General features: G+C 37.6%; 2 protein-coding genes across 2 annotated transcripts; both read left to right on the top strand.

Moving 5' to 3' along the window:
• Nucleotides 1-4,081: 4,081 nt before the first annotated feature.
• Nucleotides 4,082-5,232, top strand: LOC116256326 (chalcone--flavanone isomerase-like). The gene is made up of 4 exons (XM_031632664.2): nt 4,082-4,330; nt 4,454-4,612; nt 4,680-4,903; nt 4,992-5,232. Exons 1-4 carry the CDS (start codon nt 4,225-4,227, stop codon nt 5,151-5,153), a joined length of 651 nt encoding a protein of 216 aa, XP_031488524.1. The 5' UTR covers nt 4,082-4,224; the 3' UTR covers nt 5,154-5,232.
• An 8,376-nt stretch (nt 5,233-13,608) lies between these two features.
• On the top strand, nt 13,609-14,881 carry LOC116256153 (chalcone--flavanone isomerase-like). The gene is made up of 4 exons (XM_031632393.2): nt 13,609-13,767; nt 13,888-14,046; nt 14,116-14,339; nt 14,514-14,881. Exons 1-4 carry the CDS (start codon nt 13,662-13,664, stop codon nt 14,685-14,687), a joined length of 663 nt encoding a protein of 220 aa, XP_031488253.1. The 5' UTR covers nt 13,609-13,661; the 3' UTR covers nt 14,688-14,881.
• The last annotated feature ends 1,492 nt before the right edge of the window (nt 14,882-16,373 follow it).

Consider the following 16,373-nt stretch of genomic DNA (forward strand, 5'->3'; position numbering starts at 1 on the left):
TATGAATTTGCATAACTTGGTTAATTATGTCTAAGCACTTTAGGATCAACATTAATTTAGCTAGCTTCAACCTATGAAAAGGTCGGTGTAGGCACTGTCAACTTCTGCCTTTGCTTTTAGAGACACACCTATGTTCTATTTGGTTCAACAAAAATAATCTTTTTCCAATCAAGGTTAGGCTAACACAAACTTTGTGCAAGTGTGATAAAAAACTAAAATATTCTCAAATAAAACATTTTTTAAGTTCACTCCTTTGTATTTCTTCAAATATAACCAATTGTGTCACAGTACCAGTAGGTCAACTATACTCAATTTAGTTAATTTCTTTAATATAAGGTGTTAGGTGAATGATTTTTTTCTTTATTAGTTCTAGCATATTATCTATTGAAAACTTATATGTGCACGCAAAGTTATTTCTTTTTCATGAAACTTTTACGAGGCATTAGGTATGTTTTTAGTAATATTAAGAAGTTCAGATATGATTTCAAAAGTTGCCAGCTTTTTTGTGGTGTGGGAAATTTTATTACTATTATTTTTTAAGAAAGCTGAAGTTGAACCAAGTGATGGCCCCCAACAGTCCTTACTTTTTATTGGAAAATTATAATAATAATAATTGGAAAGCTATACATGAATCCAAACCTAATTCATCGTAAATGTTGAAAATCGATCATCAAATCATTCATCAAGAATGCTTGATTACCAAGAACAATTCAAGATGCCCTTCTTTTAATATTTAAAAGTTAAATTTGTTATCCTTTACATTACGAATTTAACTTTGAATATGGATCATGTTGTGCATCTTTACACCGTTGTACGCAGGTCTTGAATATCAACCACGTTCAGCTGATGTCTGCTAAACCACCGTTCAATCAACTGTCAGGAACTTTATGTATAACTTTTTCAATTCATGATCTGTGTTTTGAACGAGGTGAAAAGTTGGTGGATCCGAATGTCAAGCTGCAACTGGATCCATTTCGTTGGATCTCGTACGGCAAAAGAGATTTAGATTTTAATCTTGGACTTTACGTGCTTCCTGTATCCAAACCCAAACTTGAATTCTGGATCCAATAAGTGTGCAATCCAATTTTGCATTGAAATTGAATCTTGTTCCTCTTAGACGCAGATTTGAGTTCAATGCCAAGTTGGATTTAAATTTGATTCTTATTGAGGAAAATCTGTTTAATTGGGATAGGTGTGCCTACTTGAAAGGAGAAGCTTTGGCTATGCCTCCTATCGGAATACTATTTAAGCATAGGAAAACTTCTACTGGAAAATTACCTTGAGAAACAACTTTCAATGAAAGTTTTTATTTATATATATATATATATATACTGTATATATTTTTATACAACTATAAGACGGAGGTACAAACTCTTTTATTAGTCTGCATTGTCGCTGTTATGTGCATTGTGCTATCTTCTTCATATAGTAGCAATTAAAATTATGGAATAAAGATGCTATTTAGAGTGACCTTTTTCTCTGTGGTGTTTTGTCGCTTATGCAGTTTGTTTTAATGAATTAAGTTATTAACAATTTCTAATGAATTATGTTCTTCATTATTCTTTTCTGTTCTTTTTTGTTTTTCCTCACTTTCCTGCTTTTTCTTCTTCTTTTTTTTGTTTTGTTTTTTTTTTTTCCGTTTTTCTGTTCCGTCCCATTTGCATGCCCAATAGACATATTGGCTTCCAGGTTTGGTATTAAAATACCACATCCATACTGGAACCCGGCGTTTAATGCCAGTATTATAATACCACATCTGCCCCAATCCTGTCTTATGTTCATACTGTTTTTGTTCTGGTAGCTGGTCTTTTGGTCGTTGATGCAATGTTTATCGATGGAGGTGGGAGCCTACCTCCCAAGCAAGTTCCATTGGAACTAAATCCATTTGATACACAATTCCGCTTGATCTTGATCTTGATCTTGCTCTTGCTCTTGGATGCAAATCACTGCGATTTGCTTCTTCAAATTTGCTCGGTTCAACCGAATGTCAGTGATTATTAAAATATCAGATCATGTCGAGCAAAAGCGCAAAACGCAAGGGAAATTAGGTTGAAAATTTTGAGCTAATATTGACATCGACAAGAACTTTTCTAGACTTTTTGTTTCATTATCCAAGAGCACTCGCAATGGATCTTATATTGGTTATTCAAGTTAGTGGTAGCTTTGTTCTTGGTACTAATGGAATGAGCACCACTTTTGATATGGCCCTGGGGCTGGAGTAGTGACCTTATGGTTTCTAAGCCTGGTCATTGGGTCGGGTATCAGCCTGATTTGGGTCCGAAAAAAAAGCATCGGTGGTTTCCATAACTGCTTGATTTGATTTTTAATAATATTTTTATTGATTTATATATAATTATATTATTTTATTACAATTGATTATATTTATATATTAGTTTTAACCAGGCTGAAGATAGTTTTTTTGTCGCTAGGCTTGGGCATCGAGCCTGCCTGACACCCGTAACTTAACTCCAGCCTGGTTAAAATTAATATATATATATATATATATATATATATATATATAAAACACCTTATAAGTTTACTCTGGTATCGAAGATTGTGAGAGATCTTCAAGGGCTTATAAATGAAGACCATTAATGAGATGATTGTCCTGGTTCCTAGCATTTTTCAGATTAAGGCTGAAACTGTTAGGAGGCGGGTTGGGATCCATTGAACCAGGGGCTCAAGCCCGGAAGTGGGTCGGGTTGTTATAGTGGTATCAGAGCCGGTTTCAACACTCGGATCTGGGGTCCTACACGCGCGGGCGCGTGTGCCTTAAGGGAGGTGGATTGTAACACCTCAGAAGTTTAGTCTCGTATCGAAGATTGTGAGGGATCTTCAAGGGCTTATAAAGGGAGACCATTAATGAAATGATTGTCCTGGTTTCTAGTCTTTTTCAGGTTAGGGCCGAAACTGCTAGGGGGCGGGTTGGGATCCATTGAACGAGGGGCCCAAGCCCGGAAGTGGGTCGTGTGTATATATATATATATATATATATATATGTATATATATATTAGTTTTAACGAGGTTGAAGTCAAGTTAAGGGTGTCATCTCAATGCCCAAGCATAGCGGCAATTGGAGTGCAGTTTTCTTGGTAAAAGGTATTGTAGTTAAATGTTTAGGGAAGTGAATATATATATATATATATATATATATATATATATATATATATATATTAGTTTTAACCACGTTGAAGTCAGGTTAACGGCAAGCCTAGCGGCAAAAATTTTCTTGCTAAAAGGTATTGCAGTTAAATGTATAGAGAAGTGAATATATATATATTAGTTTTAACGAGGCTAAGGTTAAGGGTGTCAGCGGCAAAAATTGGAGTGCAGTTTTCTTGGTAAAAGGTATTGTATTTAAATGTCTAGGGAAGTGAATATATATATTATATTAGTTTTAACGAGGCCGAAGTTAAGTTAAGGGTGTCAAGCACCCTCGATGCCCAAGCTTAGCGGCAAAAATTGGAGTGCAGTTTTCTTGGTAAAAGGTATTGTATTTAAATGTCTAGGGAAGTGAATATATATATTATATTATTTTTAACCAGGCCGAAGTTAAGTTAAGGGTGTCAGGCACCCTCGATGCCCAAGCTTAGCGGCAAAAATTGGAGTGCAGTTTCCTTGGTAAAAGGTGTATTGCAGTTAAATGTGTAGGGAAGTGAATGGGTGGAGTTGCATTGGATCCACGTGGAAAAATCTCAGGTTCAAGATGAGTAAAAATCAGTTTTTTTTTTTTTTTTGTGTGCTTCTTACGCCTTAGACGATCCATGTGTATATGGATTTCCTTCACAAACTCTCCATCTCATCCTTGCCTGCAGTCACAATTCTTTGCCTTCCGGATATCATTTGGTCATAATTTCTTCCATTTCAAAGAACCAAATTACCGTCATAATCGTTCCGCACTGAAACAACTACTTACTTGTTCTTGACCTTTATTATTGAATTCTACTGAATGTATCTTACTATGGTTTGAGACACACAAGAATATAGTATATGCTGCAAACACCTGCAGCATATGAATGTCGTAGGGAGCAGCGTAAACAATGTGCTGCTCAAATATCTGCTGATCCAAAATAACAAATGAACTTTGGCGCACGCTGATCAAAGAAGGTCGTAGGGAGAGGGGACTCTCTAGTCTTTATTCTTCCCAACGACACCTAACGCACTCTTCTTATAGGAGCCCGCCCCAAGCCTTCACGTAACCAATCCCCATCCTCTCATCTCTTGATGGCGCCATTACCCTCGGTTTCCGATCTAACGGTGGAAGAATACTTCTTTCCGGCGACCGTAACTCCGCCGGAATCTGGGAAGACTCTCTTCCTGGCTGGCGCAGGTCCGTCATCTGACCGCTGCTCTTCTCTTTCTTTATATACATATTTTTTTCCTCGAGGAAATCATGCTGTTTCGGATTGCAAAATGCTCTTTGGTGGGTGGGGGGGGGATGTGGGGTTTGCAGGGGTGAGAGGGCTGAACATCCAGGGAACATTCGTTAAGTTCACGGCTATCGGAGTCTACGTGGAAGCGGCGGCTGTTGACGCCCTCCGTCCCAAATGGGCACCCAAATCCGTCGACGACCTCGAGACATCTGAAGAATTCTTCAAGGACATCATCGATGGTAGCAACAACTCCGCCATTTATTCTCTTGATTTGACACGATGAATAGTAGACTTGCTTTTTTGCAGGGGACTTTGAAAAGTTCACTAGGATCACATTCATCAAGCTCTTACGTGGTGAAGAGTTCACTTCCAAGGTGGTCGAGAACTGCGTTGCAATCTGGAAGTCTGCCGGGATATACACTGATGCCGAGGCCCAGGCTGCTGAAAAACTCAAGGAGGTCTTCAAAGAACAAGTCTTCCCTCCTGGTTCCTCCATTGCCATGAAGCACTCGACCACCGGCTCCTTGACCGTATGGATCAATCGTCTTTAATTACTTTTCAAATTAGTTTCGTCGACTGATTAGACGGTTCAAAGCTGCATTTTCTGTTATGATGCAGATTGCATTCTCCAAGGACACTTCTGTGCCGGAAAATGGGGTTGCAGTGATTGAGAACAAGGCACTAACGTTGTCCTTTTTGGAGTCAGTCATCGGGAAACACGGCGTATCTCCCGCAGCAAAGAGATCTGTAGCAGAGAGGATCTCTGGCCTGCTGAAGTGAGCTGAAGCATAGAAGACGCATCCAAGCGGAGTGGATAACGAGATCATGTAATTGCTTGGCTACTGTTGCGTAGAATAAAAGGGATGTTCGTAATTAATCACCTTTGTCTTTGGCATGGTTGAATCTTTCACGTGGTTTGGTTATTTCGCTATCTAATAGTACTAGCACATAGTTTATGGGTAACTCAATTTCAGGCTGCGAGTCTCCATAATGCCAGTGCTCCATAACGCTCAACTGCGAGTGCGTTAAGTCGAGGCCAGGCCTCGAAGTCGGTGAAGTGGCTGGAAAGGCAACTTTATGAAGTACTTCTGGACGATATTTCTAAAGGATTTCATAGATCAAAAAGGAATAGATCAAAAAGGAAGAGCTCTCCAAAACATTGCCTTTCGAAGGAAATCAAACTTGGCAGATAAATATCAACAGATTCCTTTGTGTATCGTTCATACAGTTGTTCTTTTTTCGAAAAAAAAGCTCACGTGATTCTGCCACCAATTGCTTTCCCATCAGTTAATATTGTTTGAACAAATACAAGAGTCGATTAATTACTGAAGAAAACAAAGGGAAAAAAGACAGAGCACGATAATACACGCAAGATAAATGCAACCAACCAACTAGAATAGCAGCGAAGGAATAGCTAAAGAATCTGAGAGAATGAACAACCAATGAAACAAATAAGTCGATGGAGCGAAAAAACGTGAACGGCATGAGATGAGATTCTATGCACATGACAACAATTTGGCAGCAGATAGCCACTTCAGAAGGTAGTACTGCTTTCACTTGCTCATATTGAAAATTGAAGAATTGGGGTCAAGTACGAACTTTGTCACTTACAAATTTTTTTCTTCTAATTATCCTCGTGAAGTTGAATTAGCATCCAGCTAATGCAAGATCCAGCATTTTTTCGTTTTGGGCATATTTTTTGTTGGTTCCCAATAGAATATCGAACTGAAATTTAGATTCAGTTAAGAAACTGCATGAAAAATTCCAATTAGTAATTAAAGACTCTTTTCAGCCATAAACCCTGAGCATTAGCTACAGTTATGAACTCCTGCAGCACAATAAGCTAATATATATAGTAAATCTGCAATTTTTAATATCAAATTTCTACCATTTAAAACTAAAGCACTTCTTTTGGTTCCTCATCCAAAATTCATTTGGCATTTCAAGGAAAAGGCGGTAAAACCATAGCCCTTTCTTGTTCATCGAACGTCTACATTTGCCATGATTTTGGGCGACAATGGCATTTGACAACAAGGACATTATGTTTTTAGAATATGTCACTACAACAAATGACCCAAAAATACAATATCCTTATTCTACAATACATACTGTAATTATGGATGTTCTTAGATCCAACAATCAAACATTCGATGTAATCACAACTTTTTTTTTTTTTTTGTAATAAGAACACGATGTGTCTATGAACATATGTTTTAGTGAAAAATTAGAAGCTGGAAATATTAAGTTTTAGTGACTTATTGGAAGTCGGCCAAGCAGGTAACAAGAGATAGAGCTTCAAAGAAAGCGGCTTCCAATCTAAAGTGAGAACGAATCAAGCTGTTTTCTGAAGATGCTCCCAGTGAACCTAACGGATTTCCTGAGTTCTGGAACTATAGGATTTAAAAACATATACAAATTTTATTTTGTAAACGAGATTTTGTTATCTGATAACAAAGCACAACCTACGCCCATAAAAAATGTTATAATTTTTTATTCACAATCAACTGAAAACCCATTTTCTTAAGCAAGTTGAAACACAGGGATTAACATCCGAGTCACAAAAGCAAACCCTGTTCCTTAGGTAGGCATTAACATCCAATAAATTTATGTCGTTAAATACCTTGGTCAATACTGGGCCGTGTCTAAATTTAGTTGTGAGTTGCCTTTTTGTAGCTCGTTACATAGCAGCTATATATGTCAACCGAACAAATTTGAATTAGGTGTAACTGTATTCGGATTTAAATACAAGTGAAGAAAGGTCCATATGAATATACTTTTCAAATTCATAATCCAAATCCGACTTTTCTTTTTACACCCAAATCCGAATCTCACTTTTAAATGCACAAAATCGCATTATAACCAGCTTTCTAAAGATATGAATATTGAATATACAACATTTTATTTAACGTGAAGTCTGAATTGGATGGAATACTTATTTAAAACTGATTTTTTTTTAATATCTGATTTTTCAAAGCAGTTTGAACAAATATCTTATCTGAATACGATCCATTGACATCCAAAGGTTCTTAACTCTACCTTCAGCTCCTCAAAAGGGTAAAAAACCGGACCCCTTAACTAGTTCCCACCCAATTATTTTTCCCAAATTATATAATTTCTAATATTTCATTTACATCTAAACTGCAGGTTGCTTGGTCTATTGTTTATGTTTTTAAAATTCAAATTTAAAGATATGAAAATGATTTTGAACGTAAGAAAACAGAAAATCATAAGCGTATGACAACCTTCTAGTCAGATAAAGTTTCTTGGCCTTTCCAACGAACAAATTTTCTTTTTTCTTAAAAATAAATGCTTCGAACTGGATTTGCGATGGGTCCACCACCATATTCGGTAAGCATCCACTGGCAAGAGAGAGAGAGAGACCGCGCTCCATCGATCACCTCCCTCCTGCTTTTCTTCCTTCTTGATTTTGGCGCCTAAAAGGTGAGACTCCTCAGAAATGGAGATAACAGAGGAAAGAATGTCACCATCGGAGGGGGATTCTTCTGCTGCAAACGATGAGAAGATCTCTGGCGGCATTTTCGCCATCGTGATGCCCACTCGCAGCAGGCAGGCAAGACTCTCTCTCTCTCTCTCTCAATTAAGTGCTTCTAGGTTAAACGCGAATTGAGAGGGGAAAGTTCTTGATATCTTCGTGTTTCAGTTTTGTTTGCCAAACAAGGGGTAGTCCATCGGGTTTATCATTTCAGGGGGGTTTTCGTTGTGTTCTTCCGTTAAAGTTGTTGCTGATTTCTGATATTTGGTTCGTCATTGGGTCTGCTACCGCTTCCGGTTAGTCCACCGCTCGGGTCCTTGCTTGTTTTGTCGTGGGTAGGTTGTTGCTGTTGTCCCTGCTGTGCCTACCGCCTTGGGTCGCCCCTTAGGTACCATCATCAATTTTTTGTCTGACCCAACATGGGTATGACTGTATTGGATTCATATCCTTCAATGTGTAAAATATGAATTTTGAAAGATGAGGGAATGACACAAAAGGTTTGCAAATAGTGACATGAGAGTAGGTACTGCATGGTTGTATTAGCTCTAATAGCAAATTGATGGGTCAACTTTAGTCAAAAACTGCACCTATGGATGTCAGTTTCAGTATCTTCAACATATCAATATGTACATACATATGCAAAGGTGCTACTGCGTGCCTCCTGCCAATGACAACAGGCCTGCTGTATCTAGAGTCTGTTCCTGTGTACCTGAATTGCTTTTTAGATAATCTCGTCTATCTGCTCTCTTATACCTTGAAGGCAGACATTTTGGAGTGTTGTGCTATTCTGTTTCAACTTATAACATAAAGACCCCCTTTTATAGGAGCAACCATGAATAGGTATGACTGTTCATTCCATTGGAACTTAATCCATTTGACACAGAATTCCGCTTGATCTTGCTCGTGGATGCAAATCAATGCGATTTGCTTCTTCAATTTTGCTAGGTTCTACCGAATGTCAGTGATTATTAAAACTTCAGATCACATCGAGCGAAAGTGCAAAACATAAGGAAATTAGGTTGGAAATTTTGAGTTAATATTGGCATCGACAAGAACTTTTCTAGACGTTGTTTCATTATCCATGAGCACTCGCAATGGATCTTATATTGGTTACAAAACTAGCTGCTGTCCGAAGATGTGTTTCAACATTCAAGTTAATGGTAGCCTTGTTCTTACGGTTTCGGTTTTATGTTTTGTGAGCGGCAAATAAGCCTCGGCATTGGGTTGGGGTACCGGCCTGACTCGTGTCTGAAAAAAAAAAATATCAATATTGGGTTGTTATATTATTTTATTACAATTCATTATATGTACATATACATATATATATTATTTTATATTAAAAAATATATTTTTATAGGTTAAGGGTGTTGGTCTGGCCTGGGTTTTAGGTGTAGGCCGACCTTAGTCCGACCCTTTATTGGCCCAATTCCAAGCTAATCTCTCTATAACATTCAGCTTTTGTGACCATATAGTAGGGTCGGGGAGAATAATTGCCTTGAGATGGGAACGTCCCCCGTAGTAAAAGAACAAATGTGTTGTGGTCAAGGTGCCTTCAAGCAAGATTTAGAAGGATTTGATGCTTTCTTTTGACAGGAAAATTAATGTTTTATTACTTATTAAATGTTATATTTTGGGCACTGAAATTGGTGAGTTAGTAGTACTATTAGCACTTTCCAATGGAAATACCAAAAGGGAGCTAGAGTTGATCTGATCCCGATCATTTACAGTCCACAACCTATTCATATCGCTTTTGATTTATCTTCAAAATAGTTTCAAAGCTACCCCAAAACTAAACAAAAAAGGAACGTTCTGTTCTATATTGTGCGGTAGTTTCTGACTTTCAGTAGAAAGTGGAGATAGAAGGGTACCTCAGAGCGGTGTACGAAAGATCGGTGGTGTTCATTCCCTTTCTCAGGAGGCCAAGAGACGACGTTACAAGATCTCCCCACTTCTCAACTGAGGATTCAAGAATTCATTAGCAAATGAATGTTGCACCGATCAAACAATGCCTTGCATTTTTCTCAAGATATGGATAAACAGCTTAAGTAAAACCGCATATGGCATCCATTAATTGCCCACTCATGCCAATGTTCAAAAAAGGCAGTCTATACTAAATTTTCCTTAATATTCATGTTCTCATGTTTTCCTGGTAATACTAACTTTGCCTCATCTAAATTGGAAGACATCAATTCTCGGCTTGACAACTAGTTTAAACTAGTGGTTGAAAACTAGTTTTCACAAGTTTTCAATGTATTTTGTGAAGTTTTGTTATGTTGTAAAATGTTCCCCAAGTACTTGATCCACTCTGCACGCTGAAGCGCCTCTATTTAAACAATTACCATATTTGAAAGCGAAGAAGGCAAGGAACAATGAGATTTTATACTCCACCACTAATCAACTTGAATTGGTGGATCTGATTGAATTGGTGCCACTTCGATTTAATTAATGGTAATGATGTCAATAGATTAGAATTTGGATCCAAATCAAATGTACATACCCGTCTGATAGGTTCACATATTAAGATTCAAGTATGAATGAAAAAGGTCTGCCATATATGGAACCAATTTTTAAATTAATTCAAATTTGATATGAATCCAACCATTTTTCACATCCGAATTCAAATTTGACTTCTACGTAATCGAATCTGAACCGCATTATTACAAGTTAAAACTTCACTTTCAAAATGAATAGATATTTGATATAGGATATTTATTTGCAACTGAATTTGAATTTGATCCAAATATTTACTTAAGACCAAATCTGAATACAAATCTATTCTTGATTTTATTTCTTAAAACCAAATTGAATAGTAATTTATTAATGGAATCTTTTTCCATAACCGAATAAAAAAAAAGCATTTTGGTTGGATATCCAATTTAAATCTGATCCATCTCTATATTAAAAAGGGTGTGCCGCATTTCATGTATTATTTGCTTTTTTGTTATTTTTAAATATTTAAGCAAATTTAACTAATATACGTATATATTCTGTTTATTTTTAGAAATTAATATTTTTTTTTGGTTGATTCACAACCCATTCAGCTTGATCGACGAATAATCGAGTGGCTTGCCTAGCGTGCCGATTTGATTCAATTTGTACAAAAATGATAAGTTACACGATTACCGCTGCATGAGTTTGATGGCTTGGAAAATTTTTCCAAGCCAATCCGAGCTTTTCACTTCAGTAACAAAAAGTTGGGGGCCTGACTTTTTCTGCACTTCTTTTTTTAGCCAAAAATTAAATCACACTCTTGATTTTATACTGCATTTTAGATCCATACTTGAAACTCCTCATTTTACATTTTGCATTGAGAAAATATCTGATCGAAGATCAAAGGGGAGGTTTTGATCTTAGATTTCATTAGGATATATTAGAGAGTTAGATCAAAGACAATCAAACACCTTCTAAGGTGTGGAATCAAGTATATGAAAATAAAATCAAAATAAAGGTAATGGAATGTGTCTGTGAAGACTTGCAATTTAGACTCTACAATGGTTGGGGTGGGGGCTCGTAGGCAGCTAGTTCCCTTTTTGAATCTCTTAGGCTTCATTCTCTTTAGTTGCAAAGTCACTTAAGTTGAAGCATGACAAAGGTGGACTTCAAGGCATTGAAAGTAGACCTTGTACTTTATGAGGTTGGAAGCTTTGGATCACCTCTAATAGTAAGATGAAATACTCATTCAACTGCTCACATAAAGTTGCTCATAATAATCACGGTTTTATGAAAGTTTGTAATTACTTGGGTATGCATTGATCCACGTGAAATTTGAAAGAAAAGGATTCCATTAAATGTTTAGGTTGGACCTACATGGTTTATAAACGGGCCGAACATGATTTAAAATAAATTTTATACTGCCACCTCTTTGAAGTTTCAATTAAAATTTGAATACAATTAAGAATAAAATAAAGTGAGAAGATAATAATACCTTATTTCATTTCCCTGTCCATACATAGTTTTTTCCTTCCTCTTTGGAGTTTCAATCCATGCAATAAAGTCAAGAGGTGGCAGACCTGGATGAATACTTTTTCTAATAGAACCTCTCGGAAGGTCTGCATAGGATTCTTTAGGGTCAAAGACCCAACCACCTTAAGTGACTTGAGTCTCTTATTGATCATTTCTCTTTCTCTCTCTCCAAGTGATGGGTAGCGCAACCAATTTGACTGTGCGACATGTATTAACCACATCATCAAGTGATGGGCAGTACAATAGAAAATGATGCTAAGTTTATGAAAATGGGTTCTTGACCAAAGCTGATTATTTTTATTCTCAGGTTATATAAGGCTCCCTTTGGACGCATGGACAACCCTTTTGGTTTGTTATCTGGCTGATAATAAGCTGTTTGAATGTCGCCAAGGAGTAACGAATATGCAGTAAGTGCAATGGTTATTGTAACATATGAATTTGCCTTAAAAAGGTAGTTCCATAGAAGTTCATAATATTAGTTTCATAGTATAATAACAAATAGCTGTATAATATTAGATTCATAGAATAATAAAAAATTGTTACTACAGTTGACTGACCTCCCCAAAAAATGTCGAATTGAAGTCAGTTTTTGATGTTAAGCTGGTGGTGATGACAAACCCAAACTGCTAACACAGGACTTTTTTTTTTATGTTAATTGCCGCTTCTAACCAGGGGTAGAGCTAAGGTAGGACACGTTTGGGCCTTGTCCTCACCTCAATTTTTTTTTAAAAAAAATTATATGTAAGTTTTAAGAAATTCTACTTATTTTATATAAAATTTTTGATAAATAATATTTCAACCCTAGTTCAAATTCAAAAACTTTAATTCGATCCTTTTCATGAAAAATGTCTGGTCCAACATCATTTTAATGTAACACATGCAGCTCAAAATGCGACTTTAGCAAGAAAATTTTAACTTATTGGTTTGCCTTTTGAAAACATATTAATTCAACCAACTTCATAAATGAGCCAACCACTTTAGCCAGGAAACCTTGTCGTTGAGCCATGAATGTTGACATAAGTCTTGTTGGGAGAGTAAGAGGTGTATTTTATCCTCTCATCCAATGCCTGAACATAATTCGCCTCTTTCTTCTTTTTCCTTACTCCTATGCATAGCCATAAATATTTTCCTTGAGTTTTTATCGGTGACATTTTTCTTGAGTATCTTTTTGGTAAAGTTGTTTTTTACTTTTGGAAAAATCTCAAAGTTTTTTTTAAATAAAAAATCAAAATGTTAGGTGATAATACTATAAATGAAAGAGTAACAAGTATTTGTATTGCATTTAGGAGGTCATGTTAAATACTTAAAATAAGAGGAAATAAAACAACAAAATTAAATAAAAACAGAAAACGAAATAATAAATAAATAAATAAATCAAGAAAAAATCACGATAAAATCAGGTTAAAATCGTGATAAATTTATATTTAACTTTTTTTTCAATATATGGTGATATTTTTTGTTTTCTTTATGTATTTCATTAATATCGTGATATTTTTGAAAATGTCATGATATTTGTAGCTATGTGACTTAAAAACTAAATCGGCATCGTTGTCTGGGTTGAAACTTGAACTGGATGTTAATTTTTGCATCATTTCCTTAATTTGTAGGGAAGGTTGGATGGACTGTACAAATGAAGGGGTTAGGTCGGTTAAAAGGCTCACGTGCGCAGTCTTAAAGGCTCTGCCTACCACATCACGTGGCAACCTCCCGTCCAAAGCTTATCGACGCCGACTCTTTAGTCCTTATTCTTCCCAACGATACCTAACACGCTCTTCTTATAGGAACCCGCCCCCAGCGTTCACGGAACCAAATCCCCATCCTCTCGTCTCTTGATGGCGCCATTACCCTCGGTTTCCGATCTCACGGTGGAAGAATACGTCTTTCCGGCGACGGTAACGCCGCCGGAATCAGAGAAGACTCTCTTCCTGGCTGGCGCAGGTCCGTCATCTGACCGCTGCTCTTCTCTTCCGTTATATATATTTTTTTCCTCAAGGAAATCATACTGTTTTGGATTGCAACATGCTCTTTGGTGGGTGGGGGGGGATGTGGGGTTTGCAGGGGTGAGAGGGCTGAACATCCAGGGGACGTTCGTCAAGTTCACGGCTATCGGAGTCTACGTGGAAGCGGCGGCCGTTGACGCCCTCCGTCCCAAATGGGCGTCCAAATCCGCCGACGACCTCGAGACATCTGAAGAATTCTTCAAGGACATCATCAATGGTAGCATCAACTCCGCCATGTTTATTCTCTTGAATTGACAAGATGAATAGTAGGCTTTCTCTTTTGCAGGGGCCTTTGAAAAGTTCACTAGGATCACATTGATCAAACCCTTACGTGGTGAAGAGTACACTTCCAAGGTGGTCGAGAACTGCGTTGCAATCTGGAAGTCTGCTGGGATCTACACTGATGCCGAGGCCCAGGCTGTTGAAAAACTCAAGGAGGTCTTCAAAGAACAAGTCTTCCCTCCTGGTTCCTCCATTGCCATGAAGCACTCGACCACCGGCTCCTTGACCGTATGGATCAATCGTCTTTAATTACTTTCTGCTATTGCTTTTCTCTTTCTTAAACGACCAATTTGGAGAAGCTCAAGGTGCAGAGATCTTTTCAATATGCTGCGTTTGAAATTTATAAATTAGTTGCGTCGACTAATTAGACGGTTCAAAATTGCGTTTTCTGTTATGATGCAGATTGCGTTCTCCAAGGACACTTCTGTGCCGGAAAAAGGGGTTGCAGTGATTGAGAACAAGGCACTAACGTTGTCCTTTTTGGAGTCAGTCATCGGGAAACACGGCGTATCTCCCGCAGCAAAGAGATCTGTAGCAGAGAGGATCTCTGGCCTGCTGAAGTGTGCTGAAGCATAGAAGACGCATCCAAGCGGAGTGGATAACGAGATCATGTAATTGATTAGCCGCTGTTGAATAGAATAAAAGGGATGCCAGTAATTAATCACCTTTGTCTTTGGCATGGTTGAATCTTTAACGTGGGTTGGCTATTTTGCTATGTAATGGTACTAGCACATAGTTTATGGGCAACTCAATTTCTGGCTTCGAGTCTCCATGTGATAATTCCTTTTGATCAGCCGACAAATAAGCAAAACAAGCTAAGCTGCCCTGAGCATCTTGATTTCGTGATTTAGTCTGCTAAATTAAATAAAATGATCCCGAACTACTTTGTCTGTGGAATGTGAAGCTCGTTGAGAGAATGTGGCAAGAAAGATGCAAAAATGTACTGAGTTGTTGGACCCGCCAGTGTGAAAAAGTTTTGGCAAAAGGCTCAGCTTGTATGTATATGACAGGAATTTTGGCAAAATAATCAACATCCACTTGCCAAAGTGACCAATATCCTAAGTTTCTAACGATGGCTTTTGTTGGTCCTTATCCAGTTAAAACTTTACATAGTTTTGTCTCCATTCTTCTCTGTTTCATGTACCTTGTTGCAAAGATTTCATGTTTTCCCCAAAGAAATGGGAAGGTTTTCTTGCACGGATCCATCTGCGTGCCGTTCTATCTTATTTGTTGCTGAAATGCTTTCTATTTCTTCATTTCCTTCTACTTCAAAGTTTTTCATTGTCTCCTCCTTTTGAAATTTCGAAACCAGTACGAATCTAACATGGTCGCGGTTTGATGTTAAAGGCCGCTACTAACGGGGTTTCATCTCACGCTCAACCAACTTAACACGATTTATAGACACTAGTTTAGTAATCTATGAATCTGCATTAATTTTTGGGGGCAGGTTCAGTATATTAACCGTTCCATTAACTAAAAAATCCCTGAAAATTTTAAGTTGTTCTAATCAACCATGGCTATGTATGTGATCTATTGGGTTAACTGTTTTACAATTTGGCCATTGAGCATTCGACATGTTTACGGACCTTAATCTTTTCCGTTTTGCAATTTTCTCGAATGGTTGAGCGATCCTTGACCTGTTAGTTGTTACCAACAGGAACAATATATTTTATATTGGTAACATAAGCGACAGGTTATGGGCCACGGCTTCATCAGGCCCCTTGAAAATGCATGCACCGTCTTAAAACTGCCGTTTCCTCTGTCGCAAATGGGCACGGGAATCTGACAATCAGTGACGTTGACTACACGTAATGTTCAATGAGAACAATGCAAGTCGTGAACGGCGTTACCCAATTTTTCGGTCGCTTATTGGTTCTGTACGAAAAGCGAACTTATGACTATTCGTCGCAATAAATATTGTGTTCACGGTTGAGCGTCATCGCCTACAGAAGCCCACGTGAATTCCTTTATTTGCATATCAGTACCTTGTCGATTTTTACTCAGAGTGACAAAATTTAATGAAGATGAGATGTACTTCGAGTAATCGTGGGAAGTAGAAACCGATGTTCTGAAACGCTAGAAGAAAGAAAATGAGATGCATTACCAAAGTAGATGTAGAAAAGGGTCGAGAATAGAAGCCAAAACCCGGCGACAGAGAGACAGAGGGAGGAATTTCCTGCGACGATGAAGCAGTGAGAGAAGAAGAGAAGGCGTTACTTAGTGAACCAACTTCTGCTGCAGTTTCTGTAAAGAGAAAGGTGC

Source organism: Nymphaea colorata, chromosome 6, assembly GCF_008831285.2.
Source record: "Nymphaea colorata isolate Beijing-Zhang1983 chromosome 6, ASM883128v2, whole genome shotgun sequence".
Classification (NCBI taxonomy): domain Eukaryota; kingdom Viridiplantae; phylum Streptophyta; class Magnoliopsida; order Nymphaeales; family Nymphaeaceae; genus Nymphaea; species Nymphaea colorata.

Excerpts from the sequence above, each read along its gene's own strand:
- LOC116256326 (XM_031632664.2), top strand. The coding sequence starts at position 4,225 with ATGGCGCCATTACCCTCGGTTTCCGATCTAACGGTGGAAGAATACTTC. Across the intron at positions 4,331-4,453 it reads TCTCTTCCTGGCTGGCGCAG|GGGTGAGAGGGCTGAACATC; the intron begins GTCCGTCATCTG and ends TGGGGTTTGCAG. Across the intron at positions 4,613-4,679 it reads CTTCAAGGACATCATCGATG|GGGACTTTGAAAAGTTCACT; the intron begins GTAGCAACAACT and ends GCTTTTTTGCAG.
- LOC116256153 (XM_031632393.2), top strand. The coding sequence starts at position 13,662 with ATGGCGCCATTACCCTCGGTTTCCGATCTCACGGTGGAAGAATACGTC. Across the intron at positions 13,768-13,887 it reads TCTCTTCCTGGCTGGCGCAG|GGGTGAGAGGGCTGAACATC; the intron begins GTCCGTCATCTG and ends TGGGGTTTGCAG. Across the intron at positions 14,047-14,115 it reads CTTCAAGGACATCATCAATG|GGGCCTTTGAAAAGTTCACT; the intron begins GTAGCATCAACT and ends TCTCTTTTGCAG.